This window comes from Sus scrofa, chromosome 14 (assembly GCF_000003025.6).
Source record: "Sus scrofa isolate TJ Tabasco breed Duroc chromosome 14, Sscrofa11.1, whole genome shotgun sequence".
Lineage (NCBI taxonomy): Eukaryota > Metazoa > Chordata > Mammalia > Artiodactyla > Suidae > Sus > Sus scrofa.
In genome coordinates this window covers 82,331,334-82,358,982 of record NC_010456.5, presented here as the reverse complement: position 1 = coordinate 82,358,982, position 27,649 = coordinate 82,331,334, and the positions used below count along the sequence as shown (strand labels likewise).

General features: G+C 49.5%; 1 protein-coding gene across 10 annotated transcripts in view; it reads right to left on the bottom strand.

The window, feature by feature from the left end:
- TSPAN14 (tetraspanin 14) overlaps nucleotides 1-27,649 on the bottom strand; it is a 59,082-nt gene that overhangs the window by 5,693 nt on the left and 25,740 nt on the right. For 9 of the 10 annotated variants that reach the window (XM_021074409.1, XM_021074410.1, XM_001926602.6 and 6 more), the window contains exons 2-6: nucleotides 24,539-24,636; nucleotides 6,962-7,012; nucleotides 5,087-5,233; nucleotides 3,071-3,241; nucleotides 839-964 (exon numbers count right to left, since the gene is read on the bottom strand). In XM_021074409.1, coding sequence (XP_020930068.1) covers nucleotides 839-964; nucleotides 3,071-3,241; nucleotides 5,087-5,233; nucleotides 6,962-7,012; nucleotides 24,539-24,619 — 576 coding nt within the window. In that variant the 5' untranslated portion in view covers nucleotides 24,620-24,636. Of the gene's footprint in view, nucleotides 1-838; nucleotides 965-3,070; nucleotides 3,242-5,086; nucleotides 5,234-6,961; nucleotides 7,013-24,538; nucleotides 24,637-24,735; nucleotides 24,756-27,649 lie in introns of those variants that run through there. The other variant, XM_013983382.2, reaches the window with a different exon arrangement.

Below are 27,649 nucleotides of genomic sequence, written 5' to 3'. Positions count from 1 at the left end.
CTCACAGTCACAGTGGCGATGTCCGATGCTGGCCGTGCAAACTCCAGAGACACAAGCCTCTCCCGGGCTGCGGAACCTGCCCATGTCATGGAGATGACACTACGCCTACCCAGAGCCCCCTGGCCCAGCACCAGGCTGTGTGACAGCACTGACAGCCTAAAGGGCTCCCCTCTTCTCATGCTTGGTTCAGGCAATATTTAGCGCTCCTTCAAGGGCATCTAAGAGCTTAAGAACCCAAGGCTGCATTCTGTGGATTGGGGATGAAAACAAGTGAGGAAGAAAGAACAGAAAAGAATTCTGGGAGTTCCCACTGTGGAGCAATGGCAGCGTCTTGGGAGTGCTAGGAGGTAGGTTCCATCCCAGCCCAGCCCAGTGCAGTGGGTTAAGGATCCAGCATTGGCGCAGCTGCAGCTTAGGTTGCAACTTTGTCTTGGATCTGATCCCTGGCCCGGGAACTCCATTTGCCACAGAGCAGCCAAAAAGTTGAAAAAATAAAAAACTCTACACCACCCCCAGGAGTGATATACCCACTGCCCTGGGCTTCTGAGGACTGGGCATGTTCAGAAAAAGGAAACCGGGGCTCATTACATTCACAGCATCTTGTCCAGGCCCCCTGAGTGACAGCCCCTCACAGGAGGGGTAATACTGTTTTTCTCCTGCTTCCTAGAGCCAGGGTGGGCCATGCAAACACCTTCCTGGAATGTTTACATATAGGATACCAGAGTTTCAGGAGCCCCGGGGCGAGTCGATGGGAGCCAGGCACTAGTTCCACCTACAAAAGAGAAGCAGCTAGATCCCTCAGGGAGGCAAGAACCCCCATGCTCAGGCATCGACTCACCGCGGGGTCTGGCACGCAGCAGGAGAAAGGCACCCCACACTTCTCGCGGCTGTAGCTGGCACCACTGCAGTTGAAATAGACATTGAGGTCCCAGTCTTCAGGGCCGTATGCCCCGCAGCACTGGTTCTGCAAATCACAAAGCCAAGAAATGGGGCTCCAAGTGGGGCTGTGGTCGCCCGACATAGGGTGTGAGCTTCAGGGACACGGGGTTAAGTGCATCTCCATTGAGAAATCGAGGCCTATCTCACGGACCTCCCAGCACAGAGACGTGAGCAAGGTGATCCAGGTGACCCTTTAGGAAGGAAATTGCATCCAGGCCCTGTCTGGGCCCAACACATGGGGCTGGCTCAACAGCGCCCCCTGGCCTCAGCTCCACTCCCTCCTCACCCTGGAACCTTCCCTTCCTCCCCAACTGCCCAGCACAGAGCCCAGAGTGGGCTTCTCACTCTTCTGAAGTGGTCCCTCTACTGCCCTCCAAGAGAACACCTCCCTGTGGGCAGTGCACCCTCTTCCCCAGGAAAGGTCCAAGCTGGCCCCAGGCACCTTTTGTGCCTCTTTACAGAGAACAGCAGCTGACCGTCTACTCTCAAGGAAAGCATCATGACTGGGGTGAATGGGAACGCAATCAAAGCTCTGCCCCTGACCCCTGATCCCGGGCCTCCATCCTTCCTCCCCACCCGCAAGGTCTGATGAAGCAGCAAATAAAACACTCATTTGTCTAAAATATCGTAAAACCAAACATAGTGAAAGCATCACCATGACGTCAATGGTGTCCCAATCCAAGAGCAGATATTTTTGCACTTGTCCTTATAGCTGACACAGTTACGGCTAGAATCACAAGCCCACAACCAGGATTTCTGCATTGCTCTTCATTTCTAAGGTAAATCCCATCTCCCCTGCCCACCTCACCCACCCCCACAGTCCCCAGGGGCTCTAAGGACCACCTAATATTTCACCATGAGGAAGCTCTACCACTCACCCAATACCTCTGGGGAAAGGCATTTTCAAAAGGAAGGGAAGGCAAGGGGGAAAACTACAATGTCTTTAAGGCCAGTACAGGAAGGAAACACCCTGGTATCCCTGACACCAGCAAGATCAAGGCCAAGTGGAAATGAAAAGAGAACTGCAGCTTTGAACGAGGTACATTGAGGGAAGGACATCAGAAGAGGGTGGGATGGTGGCCTTTCACAGATCATACAGGTCATTGCTAATGACACATGATCTCTGGTCACATAACGGGTTTTGCTAGACCCTACCATATATAAATAAAGGTAAACAAGTCTTGGTTAACATGGACAATGGATGATAGGTTTTTGTCTTTTGTTTCTGTGTTGTCTTTTTAAGGCCACACCCGTGGCATATGGAAGTTCCCGGGCTTGGGGTCGAATCAGAGCTGTAGCTACCGTCCTATGCCACAGCCACAGCAACACCAGATCAGAGCTGCATCTGCAACCTACACTGCAGCTCAAGGCAACACTGGATCCTTTAACCCATTGAGCAAGGCCAGGGATCAAACCCACATCCTAATGGATACTAGTCAGGTTCTTAACCTGCTGAGCCACAATGGGAACTCCCATATTATTTTTAATGCTTTATTTCCTTTTCAGAACCAAGGGGCTCCATATAAAAAGTTCCTGCAAAGGCTATGTTTTCTGACAGATCAAACAACAGCCTTGTTTGTATAGGTCGGCACAGTAGGGAGTGAGTTCCTCCTGGCAGGGGAACAAGGGGGACGGCTGCAGTCCCAGCTTCCAGGTGCAGCCACACACGAGGGGGATGGAGACCAGATGGAAAAAAAAGGCCCCAGGCCGGGAATGCTTAGACAAACACCGGGAACATATTCCAGGGAGGTTGTGTTCCTCTCCATCTGAAGAAGCTGCCTCCAGGCAGCTCTGCCCTCTCAAACAGGAAGGGGAAAAGGTCTCAGGGAGGAAGGGGACAGGAGACAGGAATAGCCTCAGACAGGGAGGGAGTCACCGGCCCAGGGGACTGCAGCTGCCCGCATGGGGCTGGAGAGATCCAGGCCCTGCAGGGGGAGGGTGGCTGTGGGCTCAGGAGGGAGGCCAGCCTCCCCAAAGCAAACAAGGTAGGGTACCCTGACAGTAGGCCTGGTACCTCCCATGGCCCCCCCGAGGAGGGAGAGCCTGTGTTAGCCATCCGCCCCCGAGCTGTACACACAGACTGCAGCCCAGAGAGCTGAGCACTATCAGGGAGAAGCCAGGCGGTGCTTACAGCTTTCTGAAGGGAGTCGATGAGGTTCTGCAGGTCTATGTCATCCCGGTAGGATCGGATGTTGCTCTCGAAGAATTCCCGGAACCGGTCCCTTACCCAGTCCTGGAAGAGGAAGGCCAGCACGGCCACAGCCAGCTCCAGAAAGAAGATGAGCACAATGGCACTGCAGAACTGCAGGGGGACAAGCACAGGAGCCAAGGTCACCACACCTCCAACCTCCCAGCCAGATGGGCACTCTCCTCTGACCCAGGACCACCGCCTGCCACAAAGGGCCCGAGAGACCCATGCGAGGGTCCAGGGATTCCCACGTTATTAGCTGTCCAGAGTTAGGGCGCTCTGGACAGCTCCACTCCATGTCATTTATAAAATGGAGATGGGGGAGTTCCCGTCGTGGTGCAGTGGTTAACGAATCCAACTAGGAACCATGAGGTTGTGGGTTCGGTCCCTGCCCTTGTTCGGTGGGTTAACGATCCGGCGTTGCCGTGAGCTGTGGTGTAGGTTACAGACGCAGCTCGGATCCCAAGTTGCTGTGGTTCTGGCGGAGGCTGGTGGCTGTAGCTCTGATTCGACCCCTAGTCTGGGAACCTCCATATGCCACGGGAGCGGCCCAAAGAAATAGCAAGAAGACAAAAAAAAAAATAAATAAAATAAAATAAAATGGAGATGGTCCTCCCCACCCATGTCACTGCAGTGCTGGCAGAAAGTCAGAGGAGTTGAAGTATTAAGAAGGCTCCAAGACAATGTCGGCCACCTCCTGTGAAGGAGGCTGCCCTACTCCAACAAGGAAAACCCATCATGGGAACAAATGCTATCCCACCCCACCGGGCCATCGGTTCTTTGAGGGCAGAGACTGTGCCCGAGCCATACTCTCTGACCAATCTCCCGGCGCACCCAGCCCAGCTGCTAGCAATCTCACCTGTCACCCCCACTTTAGGGAAAAGGAAACTGGGGCTCACTCAGGTAGGTAGCTGACTTAAGGTCACACAGCCCAGGCAGGACATCTGAGATCCCTGGCAGGGCTCTTTACAACTCTGGAGTTGTTGATATTATCAGTACCTACTCCATATGTGCAGATAGGATAGTCAACTGCAAAGAAAACTCTGCAGAAGAAACACAGCTGGAATTCTGTAAAGGCCACTGCAGCCACAGGTCCCCTCCTGCCGAGGAGGGGTTCCAGCTTGTAGAGTTTTGTTATCACAGCCATCATCCCTGGCCACACAGCACACTGGGCAGCTGCCACAACCAGCAACATCCCAAAGTAAGACATGTGTGCACGTGCACACACACGCCCCCCCCACTACCACACACGAGGGGCTCTGCAACGTAATCGCCATTCTCGTAGTAGCAAGATAACCAAACATAATAACTTTAAGAGAAAAAAAACCCCACGAGTTTTGCTTTTTAAATTAAGCCCAAAAAAGAGAAAGCTTGATCTAATAAATCCAACAAATAATATATTGCAAAACACGATTATGCGTTTTCCCCACCAGGTGCTGTTTAATTTTAACTGAATGCATTTCAAAATGAATGTGTATCTAAATATAAAACTATTCAAAGTTCTGCCAGGAAATTAAGGATTCTGCACTGCATACCCAACAGATTCCCTGGAGCCTAGAGGAGGGAAAAGATTTCCTAACATTCCGGACAATGTCCTTTGATCTTAGCCAGGAAGGGCAAAGGTGAGTAGCAAACAAACAACTCCTTTAGAATGTCTGTGGGTAGATAAAAGGCAAGGGAGTGGGAGGGGAGCAGGCCCGGCAAGCAGTCAACTCCACCTACTAGGAGCTGAAAACCAGAGGGCCCAGCTTCTCCCAGGAAGCAGCTAGTTCATCTTATCTTTTCCTGAAATCTTACCTTTTGGTGGGCAGCAGGGTACAAATGGTGGCCCACCACTGCCAGATCCTGGGGGAGGCTCATCAGAGCTGCTACCCCCTCTAGGTAAGGGCTAAGCCTGCCCAGCAGAGCCTACCCCCCACCTCCGGATCTCCTCCCACCCCCACACCTGGGGCCACTCACAAAGTTGAGCAGGCAGATGTTCTCCCGAAGGGCCCCCACGCAGCCAGCAAAGCCCAGTGTGAACATCACCACGCCCACCATCAGGACCAGCACCACAGGGTCAATCCCATGCATCCGGGTCACTTTGGTGAGGTCGGACAGCACCCCCTGAAAAAGGCAGAAAAAGCAGGGTTATATAAGCCTCGAAGAGAGTCAAGGGTGTGGGTAGGGAAAGCAGCTGTGTGGGGAACTAAATGAGGACAGGGACCTGCCTTCCAAGGCTCAATCTTCTCAGTAAAAGCCAGGTCAGAGCATGGCCCCACTGCCTGGCAGAACTTTGCCCACCTCAGCACCCCCTGCTGCCCTCCTACTCCTGGTCTCCATCTACGCTGTGAGTTCCTCCCAGACAGAACCCATACTTCTTTTGTAGCCTGCAGGGTACCTACGCCAGGCCTGGGATGGGAGGGGGCCCTGTGGCCTGTGGTCAAGGCATCCCAGGGCCCTGGCCTCTGGCAGCTGACGTAGCATCCAATTCATGGAGAACCCCACTATCCTGAGATGAAAAACAACTTCAGTATGAACACACTTGTGAAATATGCATCCACCAAGGACAGATAAAGGTAGCACTGTCCATTACCTTTTTGTGATAATGGAGATTTTGTATATCTGCACTATTCCAAATGGTAGCCACTGGTCACATGTGCTACTGGGCCCTCGAAATGTGGGCTAGTGGAACCAAAGAACCAAATTTTAATTTGTTTTTCATTTAAACTATTTATATATAATTAGTCACGTCTGGCTAATGGCAACCAAATGGCTCAGATAGAGCAGTTCTAGGATTCAAAAGAGGAAGGAGAAAAGAGCAGCCAAACCGGGCACCCAGCTGGAATCAGGCAGCCAGAATAGCCAAGCATGGGGCTAGCTCAGGATAGTCAGGCTCAGCAGCAACTGAGCTGCTGTTCCGAGGTGATCACACGGTGGCGCAGTAAGTCATGGTTTGCATCAACTTCGCAGTCACTGGGGCAAAGTGAAATAGCTCAGCATGCTCTTAAAGGGGCCCAAACTCAAAGGTGGACCTTATCCAGTTCTGAAGACCATGGCAAGAAAGCCCACAGACCTGAGCACTCCTGCTTCCTTCTCCTGGAAGCAAAAAGAGGTTCAAGAGGAGGTTTTAGCTCCCACTGTTTCCTGCCTGGCCTCGCCACCTCCCCAGCACCCACACACCCACAGAGCAGAAGGTGGCACTACAGCTCCCCCCTGCCCACATCTGATCTAGTCCCCTCCTTGGAGTTCCAACTGCCCCTTGCCCTTTCGGACAGTAAGAGAACCCGATCTCCCCTCCTCTTCTCTCTTCCACAGGGTGGGCAAAGAGCTCACAGGTGCTTTAGCTTTAGACCTGTCCCTATCCCACAGGGCACCCAGGGGCACATGCCTGATTTGGGAGTCCTTTCTGTGAGAACAAAAGATTCAGGTATCAACACAACTGTGCTCAGGGACCTGCTGGCTCCCAGAGGCACAGACAGGGTCCATTCAGAAGGTAGCCCCAGGTCTGCCCTGGATACAGCTGCAAACTAGCCCCAGGGTGACTTGGAGCTTCTGGGAACAGGAGAGGGCACTCCACACCCACAGGGTTCAAAATCCCAACCAGCCTAGCTTTGGCCTCTAGCAATGACCCAACCACAGGGAAGCAGAGCCAGCCACAAGACCCCAGGAGTTTTTATGATACATTCAGTAACTTCCAAAAGAAAGCTCTGTATAAAGATTAATGAGTGTAAATCATTATCTCACACAAGAGATGCTCTGTCAGGGAGGAGTATGGAGGGAGGGACAGTTAAAGCTGAAGGAGCCTGATTTGGGCGGCTTGATGCTCAGGGTCCTGGTGACAGTCACACCTACCTTTTCGCTCCATGCCCATAGTCCAACTCCGAGGAAGACAACTCCAGCCAACTGAGCAGGGGCAGGGGGAAATGTGAGAGAAAGAGAGAGAGAAATAAAGTTAGGTGGGAAACCAGCTCCACAAAAGTGCTTCTCAGAGGAGGGTCCTCACTGCTAGGAGGGGGAGGTTTCTGGCTCATGTCTCTGCTGCTTGGAGCAAGAGCAGGGCAGCCCAATGGCCCCTGCACATGGCAGGGACTCTACACCTGAACAAAGGGATGGTGACGCTCTTCAGATAACCCACACCTACCTTCCCTGACAAACTCCTTCAACCCCAGTGGGCCCCACACGCCAGAGAACAGAGACAAAGACCTTGGAGCAGTCTGTCTTGGAGAGACTATGGAGTCAGAGACATCAGAACAATACGTTTCTTCCCCTTTCTGCAAGGCCCCCACTCCTTTTTTTCTTTTCTTTTTTTTTTTTTTTTTTTTTTTTTTTGTCGTTATGTCTTTTTTAGGACTGAACCCACAGCATATGGAGGTTCCCAGGCTATGGGTCTAATCGGAGCTGTAGCCACCAGCCTATGCCACAGCCACAGCAACATGGGATCTGAGCCGCGTCTGCGACCTACACCACAGCTCACAGCAACACCAGATCTTTAACCCACTGAGTGAGGCCAGGGATCGAACTCGAGTCCTCATGGATGCTAGTCAGCTTTGTTAACCACTGAGCCACGACGGGAACTCCCCCACTACTTCTTTTGATGCACTACCTGGTGTGCAAGAAGACATGGCCCCTTGTGACGATGGCTGGTGGCCCCAGGTGCCTTCATGGGCTCCCAGGGCAGGTGAGGCTCTGAGAGGGCAGGGTGCCCCTGAGGCCTCCAGCCCTGGAGACAGACTCCAAGCACAGACAAGCAACTGCCCAGGCCATTTTGTAGGAGTGGCCCTTACACTCCGCCGGGTGTACGGCTGTGCTTGAAGAAACACTCCATTATGTCACTGAATTAATTAAAGGAGGCCTGCCCTGAGCCACGTGTTCACCCCAGAATAGTAGTGTCTCCCAAACCCTGACCTCCCACCCACAGGAATCCACAGCAGCTAAGCTGCCTCCCATGCACCAAGACAAAAAGGGCCCCCCAGATCCACCTCACAGGTTCTTATACCAGAGAGGATTTTTCCAGAGAAAGCAAACACCTTGTGGTCTCTGCCAATTAAGCAGCCCCCTATTTTTGTGCTTAACTTCTTTTTAACTCTGCTGGCATTTCGCTGCCATGTATCAGTACCTCAAGATAAACAACAGGGCTGGGTGCCTCTGTGACGGCAGCTCTCCCAGTGTCTTCTCTGCCTACTGTAGTCACTGTGAGCCCCAGGAGGCTGGCAGGAGAGGAAAGCCCTTCAGAGAAAGCCCCGGGCGTTTCCACCCTCCTCTGGACCACAGGCCGCTCTCAGAAAATGTGCACATGGTGCAATATTTTGGAGGGAATTTCAGAGACTTCACAGAATCTTTACCGCTGGTTCCCCCAGCAGTCTGTGGACCCTGCGTGAAAAAGCCTTGCCAAGACCTGATCCCCCAACCCCCTTGACAAAGCAGAACATGGGCTGGGGGGCAAGACCGAACCTCTGAAGCCGAGTCCCACAGAACCACGTTCCCCATCCAGTTGATGATTAATCTTTCTACCTAGCTTGATCCCTGTTCCCTTCAAGACTGAGGAATATCAAAGAAAGGGGGGGAGCTGAAGCCAAGCAGGACCCTGTGGGACCTTCCGGGGTGAAATCGAGCAGGACCCTGTGGGGCTCCTGGGCACCAGCCTTTCTGGGTCCTATGTTTCTTATTTTTAGAGAATAAACTTAAGCCTGCAAGACCTTCCCAGCGTTCCAAAAGGGAGATTCAAACAGTTGCTAATCAGGGAAGGGGGTGGGACTCAGAGACAAAGGAGGAACAGTCAAGAAACAATAGCGCAGCCTTTGAGCAAGGGCCTGGTTCCTCTTCAAGGAACATATGTACATAACACTATCTGTGAGTTCTCCTGCAGAACTAAGGAACCCAACAAATGAAAACCAAGAATGAAAGCTTATATCTTACCCTGATCCTTATCTGTGGCCCTACTTTCTACTCCTAAACTATAAAATCACTTCCTAATCTCTTCCAGGGGAGGGCATGGTCTTTAGGGCACTAGCCTCCGTTCCCTGGTAAAGCAGTAAAGCTGTATTTTTCTCCTTTGCCCCAAACTCTGTCTCCACGTTTCTAGTCGGTACCGGTGGACAGAGGACGAGTTTCAGCAACACAGGTACAAGCCCCCTGGCGCCTGCTGCTGCTTCTCGCTGCCCCCCACCTCCCCATCCCCAACCCCAGTTCCAAAGAGCAGACTCAAGCAGTTAATGATTAGAACAGAATCTAAGGACTCCTGGTGCCTCCAGAAGGGATATAGATAACAATCTGGTGCTATCTTTGAGCTGTTCTGAGAAACTAAGACCCCACCTAGTGCAGGATGGTGATGAGGTGCTGACCACAAGAAGTATGTAGGCCCCAGACTGGTTGGAACCAGAAGATGGATGATTCAGATTCCCGAAACATCATCCTATTACCTCACCACTAACAAATCAGAACAAAATCCACGAGCTGATAGGATACCATGCAACCCTCACCCCTAGCATTGCCTTTAAAAACCCTTGCCTGAAAACCAAGGAGTTTGGATCTTTTGAGAATGAGCTGCTTGCTCTCCTTCTCAGGGGCCCTGCAATAAACCCTGTACTTTCCTTCACCACAGCCTGGTAGATTGGCTTTGCTGCAAGTTGGGCAAGAGGACCAAGTTTGGTTCAGTCATCATAACAACCACTGAGGGAGAAGGCTTCGGTCCCCCAAGTCTCTGTTTAGTTCATTCATTGTACTCACTCATTCATCTGATGGACACTGAGTAAGTGCCAGGCACCAACTTAAAAGCACTGGAGACAGCACTGTGCCAGGCAGCCAGGGATCCCTCTGCTGCTAGAACTCAGGCTCTATGGAGCCTGCCCTCCCCTAAGTCCTCTAGGTGAGCGCATAGCTCACACGGCTGACTCACAAATCCCCACCTCTGTCATAGCTGCTCGCCAGTCAAACACTTCAATGCCTCCTTGACTTGCACCTAATCCAGCTAACAACATGCAATCTGCTGCACATGCCTCTGATGGGGCCGTGTCCTCCCAACGTGCAAACAGCTCCTCCCCAACTCTTCCCCTTCTCACCAAACGGCACCACCGACCATCTATTCACTTGTTTAAGACAGAAAACTTAGCTTGACTGCTCTTTCCTTCCGATGCCCCATTCAATCTACCAGGACCCTCTGTTAGTCCATCCTTCAAAATATATCATGTACACTCTCTGTTCCTACCTGTCTATGCTTCACCCCTGCACAGGCTTTCCCACCGTCTCCTCACAGGCCCCCAAGCAACAGAACAATCCTTTAAAGATATAGAGCAGATCACTCCTCTCCTCAAAATTCTCCAATGACTTCCTTCTATACTTCAAATAAAAATCGTAAAAATTGAAGTCCTGGCCATGGCCCACATCTCCAATGCCATCTCCTACCTGGCTCCTCGGCCCCAATCCTACTGTCCACGCTGCCCTGGCACTGCTACCATCTTGTGAACTCAGCAAACCCATCCCCAGAGCCCTGCCATGATTCCCTCAGTCTAGAATGTTCTTCCTCCATATTCCTTCCTGGCTTCCTCCCTCACTTCACTCACATCTTTTCAAATTTCACTCCCTTTGCCATCCTCTGCAGACTGCTCCCTATCCATCACTCCTGACCACCCTCCGTGCTTCATCGTCTTTCTGGCACTTATCCTAGACCACATGAGCTGTTTGTCTGTCTACTGTGTCTCCTCCCCACCTAAGCCCTCTGAGGGGAGAGATGTTTTCTGTCTGGTTCGGGGTTGTAGCCCAAGAACTTGGAGGAGGACTTGGCTGTAGCAAATATAGAGCAGGTACGAGTGAGTGAGTGAGTGAGTCACCAGGGCTCCAAGACCAGGGTGGACCTTGCCTGCGGTCCTTCCCACTCTCCTCCCAGGCCTACCGCAATCCAAGTGCATTCAGAGCCAATGAGGGCCAAGCAAAAGTCTAGCCTGGCCCAGGTCCATGGTCGAGCTCCATACAGGGACAGTGGGATCAGAGGGCCTGCAGGCTGTCCATCCCTATTCCCCATCCAGGGTCCCCAACAAGCACTCCAGCCCCTGCCTAACCACTTTCCATGACAGCCCACCCACCACCTGGTGCCACGTGGGACAGTGAGGGATCTGCCCCTCGCTGAACACAGTCAGCTTGAGATAACCGCTCCCCACTACTGCTGCCCAGTTCTCCCCTCACCAGAACGGGGCTCTAAGAATAAGAGCTTGTGTTTTTTTCCATTCTGTTTTAAAGGAAGAACTAAAGTTAACTTGTACCAGAAAGACAGGAACTAGTTGGGGGGGGGGGTGTCACATGCCAAATCACAGGTTCAATGAACACTGGCCCAGGGCAGGAACTTCAGGGACCAACAGTTGTTTCAAAGAGGAGGAGACGGAGGGAGGACCAGACAGGGGAAGTGACCTGTCTGGGAGCTCACACAACAGCCCCTTGAATGAGCCAGGATGTTGGCCAGCTTCGCCTGGCTCCCCACAGAACTCCCTTTCCTGAACCTCCCTGGGACAGATGGTCTGTGGAGATGGGCTGTCCTCCTGCCTGCCAATCATCTAGGAGTGTCAGTTCAGGTGGCTTCCAGCCTCAGAGCAACATCTTTTGTCTCTCTTCTATGACCTAATTAAAGTCCCTCCCAAAGAGGGAGTTTCCGCTGTGTCACCATGGGATTGGCGGCATCTCTGCAGCGCCAGGACACAAGTTCGATCCCTGGCCCGGCAGAGTGGGATCAGGTGTTGTTGCAGCTATGGTATAGGTCGCAAATGTGCTGGGATCTGCTCCCTGGCCCAGGAACTCCATACGCCACAGGGTGGCCAACAAAAGAAAAAGAAAAACTAAAACAAACAAAAAGTCCCTCCCAGAGAATGGAGCCCAACTCCTGCCAAACCCAAAGGGAGGCCAGCCTTGGACTATTAGGTACGTACACTGCAGTGGTCATCATAGCAAGTAGTACCACCCTTTCTTGGGTGCCAGGTACTGCATTAAACCCAACACACCTAAAGAGGCCCTCCACAATCCTTAACACTAGTAGTTTCCCCCATTTTTTCAATGGGAAACGATCAGGTGCAGAACAATCTAGTTATCTGCCCAAAGTCACATAACTAGCTGGTGACAGAGTTAAGCAAAACTGTGGGTCTATGACTGTCCCACAGCACAGCCACCCAAGCCAGAAAGAGTGAGCACCAGCCTGATCCTGCACCTCAAGAGACGGTCGCAGCACCTGGGGGCACAGAAGTCTGCAGAAGGGGCTCCTGGGCTGTGCCAACAACCCACACCGTCAGGTGGGGAGGTTCCCTCTACGCCTGATCAGGGCAGGTGGCCATGAAAGTGAGTTTGCTTCAGGGATCACTGTGAAGATTCAATAATGACCTTTCCACCTCAAGCAAAGGTCCCTGTTAAAGGTGAGCAGTGTCTTCAAGACGCTCTGGGCTGATCCAGCCCTGTCTTATTCAGGAAGCCATATGGAGTCCACTCATTGCATGGACAAGCCTTTACCTGGCAGGTTCCAGTCACAACACAAGTGTAGATACCTGGCCAGGCCCTGCTGGACTGGAGGAGGATTCCAGTGCCAAGTGGGTCAAAAGCAGCCTCTGAGAAGAACCCACAAACTAACAGCCTTGGCTCCTTGTAAGATTTCATTGCAGTGTGTGTAAAAAAGCACTTAGGCAATTCTTGCAGGCCCCAGAGACCTTTAATCTAGAGGGCCTGCAAACCACCAGCAGCAACAAAACGCTTTCAGGCCCTGCCTTGTGGGTGCCTGGTCCCTGCAGACTCCCGTGGCTGAGCAGGAGGACAGTCACAGAGCCCCTGCCTCTGGGCCACTTAAGGGAGCCTCAGAAAAAAGAAAAAAAAAAAAAAAAAAAAAAAGGAAGGAAACCCAAGATTGAGCCACTGAAACCTGAGGGAGTCCAGGGCAGCACTGAACAAAGAGCATGGGTCAGCCAGTCCTGGTTCAGGCTCCACCCTGCAACTTCCTGGTGACAGGACTTGGTGAAAGTCCAGAAATTCCTCTGAGCCTGCTTACCTCTGCAAAATGAGGGGTGACACTTCTTGGATCGTAGGAGGGCTGTAAGGATTCAGAGAAGTATCACAAGTGATATGCTTACCCTAGGGCACTGAGGAGGCAGAGCAGAGGCCAGGAGGGGACCTCAAGAAGCCATCAGCACTTGCTGGACTGAAGATATGCTGTGCCCCACTGCCCAGTGACCCCCAGCACCTGTCTTTGTCCTGAGACAAGGTCCTCTTTTCCAGAGGCATCCGTTGTATTGGGCTTCCAGAGACAAGAGTAAAGCAGAGTTTAGGGAAATAGGTGTCTCCTGGAGGCCTTTCAAGTGAGGTAGGGAAAGGGTGACAGAAAGACAACAGGGCAAGGGGTGGAAGAAGCTAGAACAGTCTCAGCTCTGTTCCTAACTTACCCAGTGGCTTTGAGCAAACCATCCCTCTCTTGGATTTCAGTTTACCAACTTGCAAAATTGGAGACCAATGACCTCCAAGGGCCCCTGCTTCTTCCACTGCGCATCATAAATCACGCCACATGGAAACCCAGTGATCCTGGCTCTCTCTCCAGAACAGGAAAGCCTGACTCCAGGCCTGGTGAGTCTGGGGAACACCAGAGGTGCACATGGACACTTGAAAGGACACCAGAGGGCACAGACCCTAGATCCCACCTGGCCCTGAGAGACAGTGCGCTGACGGGGAGTCCCAGGGCATCTGTAGGGATCAGGAGGCCTTGCCCTTCCAGACTGTGTCCACTCTGAACCCTAAAGAGAGCATCGAAGCAATGCCCCTTTCAAAACAGTCCCACATTTTTTTTTAGGGTTGCCCTGTGGCATGTGTAAGTTCCAGGCTAAGAGTAGAATCCGAGCGACAGATGCTGGCCTACTCACAGCCACAGCAATGCTGAATCCCAGCTGCATCTGCGACCTACACCACAGCTCACGGCAATGCCAGATCCTTAACCCACTGAGCGAGGCCAGGGAACCCACATCCTCATGGATACTAATTGGGTTCTTAATCCGCTGAGCCACAACGGGAACACCCACAAGAGTCCCACATTTTAAAAAGCCTAAAACGAGCCACTTCTCAGCGGGAGTTTGGAAGGTCTGGTAGCCGGAAGGGATGCTGGAGTCCAACTTCTTCCTCCCAGAGGGAAAGAGGCCCAGGGCAGGATGGTGCCTTGCTCAGGGTCACACAGCTATCACACACCAGCTTTTCCTCCTGGCGGAAGGGTGGTTCTGAGAACCAGAAGCACGCGGGCCCTTCCCCCACAGCCAGTGAACCCAAGCAAGACCCCCCACCCGCCTCCCACCACGAGGAGGGGCAAGGCCTACCCACAGGGCTCTGGGGCAGCTTCCACAGGCAGCTCTGTGTTCCCAGATAACAGCAGGCCCACACCCACCAGGCCCCGCCCAGGAATTTAAGTCAGGCCTTTAAAAAAAAAAAAAAAAGGATGGAGGAGGGGCAGGCAGCACCCCAGGCAATGGAGAGAAGGAACCCCTACCCCAGTCCCTGCCACCACGGCACAGTAGTGATTAACAGTGGGCAGAAAATAAGATACTAAGCCAGGGGTTGACAGTTCTGTAAGCCAGATAGTATTTTTTCAGTTTTGAGTGCCTGAAGGTCTCTGTTTCAAAGACTCAACTCTGCTGTTACAGCAGGAAAGCAGCCACAGATAATATGTAAATGCGTAGGGCTGTGTTCCAATAAAGCTGTATGTGCAGAAACAGGCAGAAAGCCAGGTTTGGCCTGTGAGCCATAGTCTGCCAAGTCCCGCACTAAACTATCACACTAAAACCATCTGGACGTAGGCAGGATTTCCTTTAGCTCGTCCAATGTGAACCCCAGGACAACCCTATAATTCAGGTCTCCAACCCTAGTAATGTTTTTATATTATTTCTACAGGTCTTAATAGCCTAAAACCACAAATAACTCAAATGACACATTCCCACAATGGAATGCCCCACAACAATGAGAATGAACAATCCACAGCTACAAACCACAGTATGAATAAACCTCCCATGTATGAATAAACTTCACACATAATATTTAACAAAAAGATGTCAGTCTCAAAGACTTAATACTGTGAAGGAAGTGTTGGTGGATTGAGTATCATGTCCCTCCAGAATTCATATGCTTAAATCCTAATCCCCAGTGTGATGGCATTTGGAGGTGGGGCCTTTAAGAGGTAATAAGCAAGGTTGCACGAAGTCATGAAGGTGGAGAGGACATGATTAGCATCTGGCATCTGCCATGCCAGAACACAGCAAAAAGGCAGCCATGTGCAAGCCAGGAAGAGACTTCATCAGAACCTGGCTGTGCTGGCACCCCTCCAACTTGCAGAAATGGGAGAAAATGCATTTCTGTTGTTTATGCCAAATAGCCTATGGTATCTCGTTATGGCAGCCCAAGCTGACCAGGATAGGCAGAAAAATTATATCCAGCATCCAGTCCAAAGTTACTAGATAGGCAAGAAAGAAAGCAAAAACATGATCTCTAACAAGGAAAAATAATCAGTAAATAGAAAAAGGCGCAGGGGTGTTCCTGTCGTGGCTCAGTGGAAATGAATCTGACTAGTATCCCTGAGGATATAGGTTCAATCCCTGACCTTGCTCAGTGGGTTAAGGATTGGGTGTGAGCTGTGGTGTAGGCCAGTGGCTACAGCTCCAATTCAATCTCTAGCCTGGGAATCTCCATATGCCATGGGTATGGCCCTAAAAAAGACAAAAAAAAAAGGGGGGGGGAGAAAGAAAAAGACACAGGAATGACAAGAGAAAGAGAAGATATAATTAGCAAAGACTTTAAAACAGATATTGTAAATATGCTCAAGGATTTAAAGGAAAATATAAACATAATGAGGATAGAAATAGAAAAAAGTTCTAAATGAAATTATTAGAAATAGAAAATACAACTTTAAAAATGAAGAATTCACTAGACAGGTTTAACCACCAATTAGACACTATGGAAGAAAAGATGAGTGAACTTGAAAAAAAAAAGTAATAGGAACTATGTAAACTAAATGATAGAGGGGGGTAAAAATAACTGAATAGAGAGAGCCTCAGTAACCTATGGGACATCAAGTAGTCAGCAGGTAGGGGGAGGGTATATATTTGAAAAAAAATGATTGAATTATTCACAAATTTGATGAAAACTACAAACCCACAAATCCAAAAAGCACAATGAACTTCAAAGGGAATAAATACAAAGAAAACACAGCCACAAGTATCATAATAGAATTGCTGAAACCCAGTAATAAAGAGAAACTCCAGAATTAAGCCGGAGAAGGAAAGAAAAGATACATTACATAAAGAGTATGAATATATAAGACATTTAACCAAATGAAATGAAAATATACCAGAAATGCGTGGGATGCTGAAAAAATAGAGCATCAAATACAGGCAGACCTTGGAGATACTTGGGTTTGGTTTCAGAACACTGCAATAAATCAAGTCATACTAATTTGGGGGGTTCCTAGTGCATATAAAGACTATACTTACACTATACTATACTAGACTATAGTGAGGTCCTAAAAAGACAAAAAAAAATTTTTTTTTAATTTTTAAAAAAAGGTCGGGGGGCGGGGGAGGAACAAAAACAAGATGGGGAACAGAGCACTCCCCCACAGGTAACAAATCACCCCAGCAGACTGGGCCATGCTGACTGTTCACTGGCCAAGTAAGCAGGGTTATACATGCCACCAGTCCTTAGACCTGACACCACCCTGTGGGTGTATAATCATCTTACGTCCTAGGCAATAATCACAATGCACCTACTGCCCATCCTCACCAATCCCTCCTGGTGGTCCCATCCTCAAAGGTGCCTGAGCCCCTGTGGTGCAGGTGAGGAGTCGGCACCACAGGCAATTTCTAGTTCTAGTGGAGTCTCTGATTAAGTAATCCTTGCCCTTGCCTTGGCAAGTGGAATGTGGACACATATACACACCTATGTGCCAAAAGATAAAACAAAGTATTTCCTATGAATTGGGGCAGTACTTCTGGAGAATGTGATTACAAAAACGTCAGGCCAAGGATTTCCCGTCGTGACTCAGCCGTTAACCAGCTAGACTAGCATCCATGAGGACGCAGGTTTGATCTGATGTTGCTGTGGCTCTGGCGTAGGCCGGTGGCTACAGCTCTGATTCGACCCCTAGCCTAGGAACCTCCATATGCCATGGGTGTGGCCCTATAAAGGGAAAAAAAAAAAAGGAAAAAACGTCAGGCCAGTCCAAAGAATGGACATTGCTTTCTGACCCATTTAATCTCACTTTTTGGAAATCTATCCCAGCAAATAATTTCTCTCCCTTCCCCAAAGCGAAGTATCTGTATTACAACATCTATTTACTGTACCCTTATCGAAGAAGTAGAAAAATTGGAAACAATCTAAATGTCCAATACGGGAATTTCCAACACTACAATCGGGAAGACTATGTGGCAACCTGGAATGTTCTACACTAGGTGATCTGATATGAAAACACAGGCTTCAAGATGACAAGGATACATGCTCTCACAAAGATGTGAAACCTGTGTGACTGTGGACAGAAGGAGGGAGGGAACGCAGTAATGCTGGGGTGCCCCATGCAGTCTTATAGAATTTCCACACAATTACAAAAGTTTACTAAATAAAATTGGAAGAGAAAAACGTACTGCTTCTCTGCAGTGAAAGCAAAACTACATGACACACGTTATTAAAATACCAGACTTTTCCTTTTTGATCACACTAATTACCAAGAGAAGGAAGCAGAGAAACCGTCTGCATTCAGACTTAGGGATCAGGCCTTGGGGTCTCATATCACACAGGCGAAGTTCAGCTCAAATAAGGGCAATGCTCGAGTGTCAGAAGGATCCAGGGTCAACAGCCCACTGTAGGGCCACCAGTAAAGATGGTGAAAATGGGGGCAAGGGCAGAGAGCTGACCATTAGGTCCTTGACCCATCAGACTGGCTTTGCCTCTCTTAGAAGAGTGATCACATGTCCCCCCTGGTAGGGGACAGTCCTGGGGCACATCTGTTATCCCAGCAAAATTCTTATACCCTCTCTTTCATTCTGAAAAGTTTCTCTATTTGGGCCATAAATTACTTGCTCACCCTACTCATGGGAGGCATCTGTTATTCTGAAGGAAGGGGTCGCATGCCATGCTGGGCACAGAGCACAAATGTCTATGTTTTTCAGCCAGAAACAGGCTGAGCATTAGGCTCAGCAGCGAATCCCTGTGTTTTACAAGCAGGGAAGCTGTGGCTCAGCCCTGTCTGAGTCACTGAGAAGGCCCATGGCAGGGGGCCGTCTGCAAAACAGGCTGATCACTGTGCCTGGAGCCAACTCAGTTCCTCACTTTTAATCCTTCCCTGAAATAGATCCAGGCAAGGGCTTTATAGGAACCTTTGCAGATTAAACTCAGTGTTGTGGTGGGAAGCAACTCTGAAGCTGCAGGCATCACAGGAATCCCTCCCTGGAGAGGATTCACCCAGCAAACCAGAGAGGCTCAGATTCTCTGTGGAACCAGGTGAGGTGAGAATGAGCAAAGACAAAGGCTCTACACCTCTCCCAGCCTCCCTTCCCCTACAAGCCAAAGTGAGAGTTTTTAAAAATGTTAATCCTGGTAAAGTACACATAATATAAAACTTACCATCTTAACCACTTTTAAGCATATTGCTCAGTGCGTTAGGCACAGCCACAGTATTGTGAAAGCATCACCACCATCCACAGAACTCTTTCCATCTTGCAAAACTGACACTCTGTCCCCATTAAACTGTAGCTTCCCACTTTCCCCTCCCCCAATCCCTGGTACTTACCATTCTGCCTTCTATCTCTGAACCTTACTGTAGGTGCTTCATTTAAATGGAATCATACAGGAGTTCCCGTCATGGCGCAGTGGTTAACGAATCCGACTAGGAACCATGAGGTTGCGGGTTCGGTCCCTGCCCTTGCTCAGTGGGTTAACAATCCGGCGTTGCCGTGAACTGTGGTGTAGGTTGCAGACGCGGCTCGGATCCCGCGTTGCTGTGGCTCTGGCGTAGGCCGGTGGCTACAGCTCCAATTTGACCCCTAGCCTGGGAACCTCCATATGCCGCGGGAGCGGCCCAAGAAATAGCAACAACAACAACAACAACAGCAACAAAAATAAATAAATAAGTGGAATCATACAGTATTTGTCCTTCTGTGTTTGGCTGATTACACTCAGCATAACATCCTCAAGATTCACCAATGCTGTAGTATTTGTAGGAATTTCCCTAAATCTTTTTTTTCTTAAATTTAGGGCCGCACCTGTGGCATATGTAAGTTCCCAGGCTAGGGGTCGAATCAGAGCTGCAGCTGGTGATCTATACCACAGCCATAGCAAAGCCAGATTTCAGCCACATCTGTGACCCACACTGCCCCTCACGGAAATGCTGGGTCCTTTAAACCCACTGAGTGAGGCTGGGGATCAAACCTGCAACCTGATGGATATTAGTTGGGCTCCTAAGCACTGAGCCACAGTGGCAACTCCCAATTTCCCTTATTTTAAAGGCTGAATAATATTCCATTGCATGTGGAGATCACACTTTGTTTATCCCTTCATGCTTTGGTACACAGCAGGGTTGCTCCTACTCCTTGGCTATTGTGAATAATGCTGCTATGAACAGGGTATGCAAACATTAATATCCCTGCAAGATCCTATTTTCAATTCTTCTAGTTATGTCCCCAGAAACAGAACTGCTGCATCTTATGGAAGTTCTATTTTTTAACTTTTTGAGGAACCACCATACTTTTCCCCATAGCAGCTGCACCATTTTACATTCTTACCAACAAAGCACAAAGATTTTAATTTCCCCACATCCCCACCCACATTTGTTATTTTTTGGTTTTTAATAATACTCATTCTAATGGGGAGAAGTGGTATCCCATTGAGGTTTTGATTTGCATTTCCCTGATTCAAAGTGAGATTTTTGCCCCAGAAACAGGTCTTAACACAACCAAGGAATGATTATAATTCTAAAAAAAAAAAAAGAAAAAAAGAAAAAAAGATAACAAGTGCTAATTTCCTCAAAATGCACATTGGCAGCATTTCCCTGCAATCTCTGTGATAAGAACCCCATGAAGCTCAGCCCCACACTCACTCAGGAAAATACACAGTCCAGAACAGACACAAACACCACAGGCATCCATGATTCTCATCCCAAGCAAATATTAAAGGTCCCTTGGAAAAAAATCTCAGCCCTGAAGTCAGAAAGATACAGCTTAATAAAAAAAAAAAAAAAAAAAAAAAAAAAAAAAAAAGAGTGCTACAGGTATTCTCTATAAAGAATGTTAATGTGAAAATAAGTCTGGATGAGAAAACCTGCTAAATAAAACCTCCACTTGTTCCAACACCTAGAATTGGCCAGAGTCAACAGGTTGCTTCTGCATATTCAAACCTGCCTGCAGAGGTCTACAGATACATCTATAAATAGATATGTCTATCTATAACATAGATATAACATTATGTCTATGCCTTAATACTTCTGTTCCACTGCTCACTGTTAATGTATCAAAACCAAACAAATACTGGGAGTTCCCATGGCGGCTCAGCAGTAACAAATCCGACTAGTATCCCTGGCTCTGCTCAGTGTGTTAAGGATCCGGTGTTGCGTTAGCTGTGGTATAGGTCACAGAAGTAGCTCAGATCCCGCGTTGCTGTGGCTGTGGCGTAGGCCGGCAGCTATAGCTCCAATTCGACCCCTAGCCTGGGAACTTCCATGTGCTGTGAGTACAGCCCTAAAAAGACAAAAAAGTAAAAAATAAAGCCAAACAAATATTAAAAACTATCTGTGCAAAATAATCTATCTGTGCTTTGCTTCAAAATAATCCAAGGTCTGAAAGAAAAAAATAAAAAATAAAAACATCTAAATAGAAGCTAAAAAAAAAAAAAAAAACAACAAAAACAAAATAATCCAAAGTCAGGGGAGATGCAAATTAAATAAGATGGGCTGAGTTGGTAATTTTTGAAGTAGGTGATGGGTACATGGGGGGGGTGAGGGGTTCATTATATTATTCTATTTTTATATTTTCTCTATTTGAAAAAGAAAACCTGGAGTTCCCATTGTGGCTCAGTGGATTAAGAACCCGACTAGTATTCATGAGGATGTGGATTTGATCCCTGGCCTTTCTCAGTGGGTTAAAGGATCTGGTGTTGCAGCAAGCTGCAGCATAGGTGGCAGATGAGGCTCGGATCCTTCATTGCTGTGGCTGTGGTGTAGGCCAGCGCCTGTGGCTCTGATTTGACTCCTAGCCCAGGAACTTCCACATGCTGCCACTCGGCCCTAAAAAAGACCAAAGATAAAGAAAGAAAGAAAAAGAAAAAAGAAAACTTTTCTGAGGAGATAAGATCTTGGCATATCATTGCATACATTTTCAGCAACCTTACGAGGCAGGGAGCAAACAGATGAGAGCAGTGTTTTGCACAGCAAACATGGAGGCTTATCAAGGTGGCTCAGCTCTGGCGAGAGTCCAGACTAGCACCCAGATGGCCCCCACTGCACCATGCACCTCCCTGAGGGCTCTGTGTCCCAAGTCTTGGGCCTCACTCCACATTCCCAGCTCATGTGCACATGAAGACAGCAAATCACTGCCAAGAACCCAGCAGGGAGGGGCCGGGCAGCACACCTCCATCCCCTGCTACCCCATTTTCCCAACCAAGCTCTCATGCCTCGTTTTCCCGATTGTTCCTTTTTGTCCCTTCCTGTTCCGCCCCAGTACACACTAACTGAAAAATGATTAACTCTCAGCTATACACATTGTCAATTCTGCAAAACTCTGATAACACTGCAGCCCCCTTCCATCACCAAGCAGACTTGCTACAATTCTGGATTCATGAATTCTGCTATTTGAATTTGCTGCTGCAAACATATTATATCGGGCAAGTGAGTAAAGTTTCCTGAGAGCAAAGAATCTGTGCTGAAGAGGCTCTAAAGAAATGGAGATTATGAGGACCCTCAGCTACAGGAGCAGCAGGAGTTTCTCACTTCAGCTGCAAAAATCAGGAAAGTGAGAGGTTAGAGTACAAGGCTGAGCAAGCACAGCTGGCCAGATGTTGAGGAGTAGGACAGCTGGGTGGACAAGTGTGTAAAGTGCAAAACTGCCTGCCTAAGCCAGGTGGCCCTCAACTGTGTAGCTACCTGGGAATGGGGACTCTGGGTGGGGCCATAGGGCTCTTCCCCAGGCAGGGAGCCATGCAGGCCTGGGAAGCCACACATCTCAGATTTGGGGCAGCCAAAGTCCTTCCATTAGGATGAGCCCACAGGAACCATCTCAAATGTCCAGCACTGCCCTACTTCAGGGGCAGTGATGAGGTTGCTGGTGGGCACCGGAAAAATCCTGGGGTTAAAGCCAAGCCACTGAATCACACCCTCTTTCTCCAGAACAGAACTCCTGCCCCCGCCCCCCAAACCTGAGACATATCATCAGGAGGAGATGCTAGAAAAACAAGAGTGAAAAGCTAAGAAGTCTTGGTAAGTCTGTCACTCTGTCAAGAGTTCCAGTTCAAATAGGAAATACCAAAATTCACAGTAGAGGAAAACGTGGCATCATGACCACTCATCCAGTCCCTCCTCCTCCATCTACCCCCACCCAGACACCGGCTGAGGTCCCATACACAAGAAACGATGTTTGTATTAAATGAAGGTTTTAAAAGCCTCCATGCACAGTCATGTCGCCTTGCCCTCCCGCACAGAATCAATGCCTGCCTCTCCCTGGACCAATCCCGCTGACATGCTCTGATATCTCCCTTAACCCCTTGACCATCTCCAGCCAGCACCCAGTTTCACTGCTCTTCTATAAGGCAAGAGTCCTTGAAGGAACTGTCACAAGTCACTTCCCCACATCCTATTGGCTCCAGACAATTCCAGGTGGGTCTCCAGAAGCTCTGGTCACAACAACCTCCACCTGTCAAAGCCGATGCCAACTTTCTGTCTTCATCCCATTTCGCATACACACCCGAGGCAGAGCTGACTGCTCCTCTCTATGTGAAGGGCTTGCTCAACACAAAATCTCCTGGTCTTCCTTTTACCTTCCTTCAGGCCACCCTTTTGAGTGGGCTGTCCTCCTCAACCCCACCTCTGGCATGCCCACCTTAATATTCAGACCCCTTCTCTCTCAAGACACTCCCCTTTGATAATCTCGCCTGGTCTATCCCTTCCTCTGATGGTGGCCCCTTTCATCTTCAGGATGGCCACTGGTACAAGAAACAGACATTTCCGTGTGGCTGGCTAAGAGACCATTCAATCCCTTCTGCCCCAAATCCCATCTCAGAACCACCATCCATCCCTTCACTCTGCAAATACATTCTAAAGTCAGATCACAGCCACCCACTGGTGGCTCAGTGGGTTAAGGTTCTGGTGCTGTTTCTGCTGTGGCTCTGGTGGCTGCTGTGGAGCAGGTTCAATCCCTGGCCAGGGAACTTGTGCATGCCATGGATGTGGCAAAAAAGAAAAACAAAAAAAACAAAAACACTTCGCAAAGCTAAAATCAGATCACACCATCCAATTTATAACCATCAAGAGTTACTAAAAGAAGCAGAAAGTAATGCCAGCACTTACTGAACCAGTGTACATTCCTACACAGCAGGGCTTCTTTGTGCCTGCATCCTCACTTGTGTCCCCTCTGCTCAGTATTCACTCAGCTTCAGCCACATAGCCTTCCTTTTGTCTCTTACACATGCCAAGCTCATTCCTGCCTCAGGACCTTTGCACATGCTGCTCTCCAGACCTGGAGCTTTCTTCCCAAGGCCCCACTGGCTGTGTCTTCACCAGTACCCAGGTCTCAGCCCACTAGCCACCTCCTTGGAATGTGCTTCCCTGATCACCCTGGCAGCTTCTCCCTCCCCACTTTGAGGGTCAGTAGGCTAATAGCCCTTCTGGGTGAACACCAGCACCATAGGCAGGGTTTTACCCTTACCTCCCAGAGCCCAGGACAGGCCTGGCCCACAGTCCAGTGCACCCAAAGGACCCAGCTGCTGATGTCTCACTGGGGCATTCCTGGGGTGTGGGTGAAGGGAGACAGACATGCACCTGGTCCAGAAACCCCAAGCCTTCCTGAACACCCAAGGCTGGGGTGGGCCCTTTCATCTGGTCTTCAATCACCTTGGCCCTCCCTAATACAGGACTTAACATCTATTTTACAATTTAACAAAGTTTATTTTTTTGTTTGGCCATGCCTGGGGCATGTGAAAGCTCTGACACCAGGGATCAAACTTGCACCACCGCTGTAACCAGAGTCATAGCAGTGACAGTGTGAGATCCTTAACCCACTGAGCCAAAGAACTCCTAAACATCTGTTTTATAATTTACTTGTTACTGGTTCCATGAGGGCAGGACCCTGACCACCAACTCCTCCAGAACCTCACAGGGGCTTGGTAAATCAAAAGTATGTGAAGAACTGTCATTTACTAAACAAAGAACTGAGCCCGGGAACATGACCGCTCTCATTCACTCACCCAGAAGACGATGTTGTAGCTGAAAAGGAGGTACTTGTACCAGCAGCTGACCTCGGCGTTAGAGTATCTATAATAGTGCATCTTCTGAGAAGCAGGATCTGTGGAGAGAGGGGGGGAGGGGATGAGACAGCAGGTTCAGTTTCAAAACACTCCCTAAAACCTACACTCTAAGAAAAGAGCAAAGGCAAGATACATACATAAGCTCCAAAAGTCCCCAAATTGTCTCCTGTGTTCTTTTCCTGGTCCACACAGAGATTTACTATCAATGCCAACTATAGGTTAGACAAAAATCAGGTGAAGTCAGGAGTTCCCACTATGGCGCAACAGGATCGGAAGCATCTTGAGAGCACTGGGATGAAAGTTCTATCCCCGGCCTAGTACAGTGGGTTAAGGATCTGGCGTTGCCACAGCTGCAGCTCAGATCTGATCCCTGGCCTGGGAACTCCATGTGCTGTGGCGTAGCCAAAAAAGAAAAGAAAAATAAAATCAGGTGAAGTCAACTATAAACAACCAAGAGTAAAAAGGAGAATTTTTAAAAGAATGGAGAAAAGTCTTAAATATTAGGGCTTCAGCTGGGAACCTTCCCAGACATTTATTTCATCACTTCTCTATTAGGGACTGATTTCCCCACTTCATGATGGAGGAAACCGGGGTTCAAAAAGGTCGTGTGTCTTGCCCAAGGACAAGACAAAAACAACAGAGCCCAGGATCTGAACCAAGGAGGGGAAGGGTCCCAAAAGTTCACATTTTTTTCCAGGCATCACTACCTGGGGCAGAGCAGCCAGGAGCTGAGGGAACCAAACAAAGAAAAGAGAGCTTGACCACTGAGAGCCGAGTTTGGGAAGAAGGGATCAAAAGGCAGGTCTGTATATGATCTCACGCTCACCAGTCAGGAAGAGCCATATTTGTTCATCTAACATTTTCCGAGACAACCTCCCAAGCTCAGCCCTCAAGAGGTAAGGAAGGCAGAACACCCTGGCCAGGGGCAGAGAGATCCGTGAACCCATAGCAGCCAGTCTTCAGCTCACTCTCCTTCCCTGGCCTAACCTCCTACCCACCAGGACCACGTTGCTTTCACCCCCTGGGGCTGCACTAAAGCTTAATTATAGAACATTGAATTGCACAGGGTGAAGGGTAGGGCTGCTCTTTGTTATCTGTGTCCATCCCCCAAAGCCCACAAAAAAGGAGGGGAATGAACTTTGAGGGCCTGGCCCACCCTTACCACGTTCCTTTTAGAACCCCAAAGGTAACTCAGGGGGACCCTAACTCCTCCTCCACCCCCTGCTGCCAAACAGTGCCTGAATGATGGGGAAGGAGGGGAGGTGCCTCAAACTGACTCTGGGGGTGGCGAATGCTCACCCCAGCCCCCTATTTACCCGCCTCTCCCCAGGGTGAGGAGAAGAACAAGAAGTAACCCAGGGTCTAAGGCTAAAACAAACAAGGCTCCTCTAACTGTGAAGAGACAACCCAGCCACAACTGCCAGTAAGAGACCAGCTTCCACGCCTTGCTGGGGAGCAGCCACTGCAAAATCCCTTCCTGTGGGGTGGCCTGGCCACTGGTCTGTAATGTTCTGAGAAAGTGCTGCCAAGCAGGCACAGGAAAACCACATCCCCCTAGAAATGGGTGCTCTGAGTGCTCCAGCATCCTTCCCACAGAACAGAACCAACAGGCAGAGCCTGGACACCACCATCCGCTGGCCTCCCTCCGTCCAAGAGGGAGTGAAGAGTAGTTAAAGCCCTGCTGGGGGTGCCCGGCTTGCCTGGCCTCAAACCAGCAGCCTCCATCCCACCAGTACAACAGCACTTCCAAAAGACTCCCCTCTAGGAGTGTGTGTAAACACACCCCCAGGTAACACGGGTCAATACGGGATACAAGGATGCACAGGAGGCCTGGGCCCCCAGGGTGGCTGCAGGGAGAGGAACAGGAGCTCTCAGGCAGAGACTTCTTTCTTCAGCAACAGGCCCTAACCCTAAACAAGCATCTGCCTCTTGGGGCCTCAGCATTCACAACTAAAATGGGGCCTTAGTGACAACCCACAACAGGGAATGACCAAAAGGAAACACTTGAATCATCCATGTGTGTGGCACACTCAGATATGTCCCCTGCCACCCCTGCCACACACACCCAGAGCACGCACATGGCACTGCACCATTTTTGCTGGACCCAAACAAGCTTATGAGGTGTTGGGGTGGGATGTCTCAATGATACTTATTTCCCCATACCAACCCAAAGAAGAGGAAACTGGTGAAGGGAAACAATTTAGTCTTTCTTCACCCACTCGTTTATTCCTCCATGTTGGAAGAAAAGGCACTTAACTGACTCAGAGGTGGGGAAAGAGACTCCACCCCACACTTCACATAAGGAGCAGGGAAGAAAGGCTGCCTCTCACTCCTGACCTGCTCGCTTGATTCTGGGACCATGGTGGAAAAGCGGGTCCTAAACCTCAACATCGCCAGAAGATCCAGGTCTCCGCTAGGCAAGTCCCAGGATTTAAATGGAAGGAAGTAATGGTTAGACCTGTTTGGAACCCAGGCTAAGCCACATCCTCCCACACAGGGCCTTGGGTTGGGGGAGGCGGGGTGGATGAAGCCAGTGCTGAGCATCTGAAGTCTGGCTCGGCAGCGTCAGAACCTCAGTGAGGGAGAAGACTGATGAGTGCTCCCAGCCACCAACCAGAAGTGTTACCCGCATTTACAAAGAACCCCAGATGAAGACGGGTGGTGCTGAAACTAAAACCAGATATGACCCAAAAGTCAACCAAAATGACTCCAGGGTGACTGTGGTCCCTGACTTCTCATCTTATTTGCTAACCCAAGTCATGTCAGAGGAAGGCGGAACTTAGCTCTCTACCAACTTAATGAAATCAATTAACACCAAGACCATTTGTCCTAAAAACATATACAAACTAAGAACTTTGTTTCCTAACAGATGGATAAACTTTGCACAGATACTAATGACCACCACACCTGAGAAGAATCTCCAAAAGCCTTTTTTTTTTTTGTTTTTTGCATACAAAACAACTATCAAAAAAAATTTTTTTTGGCCGCCCCTTCAGCATATGGAAGTTCCAAGGATCGATTCAAAGCTGCAGCTGAGACCTGAGCCACAGG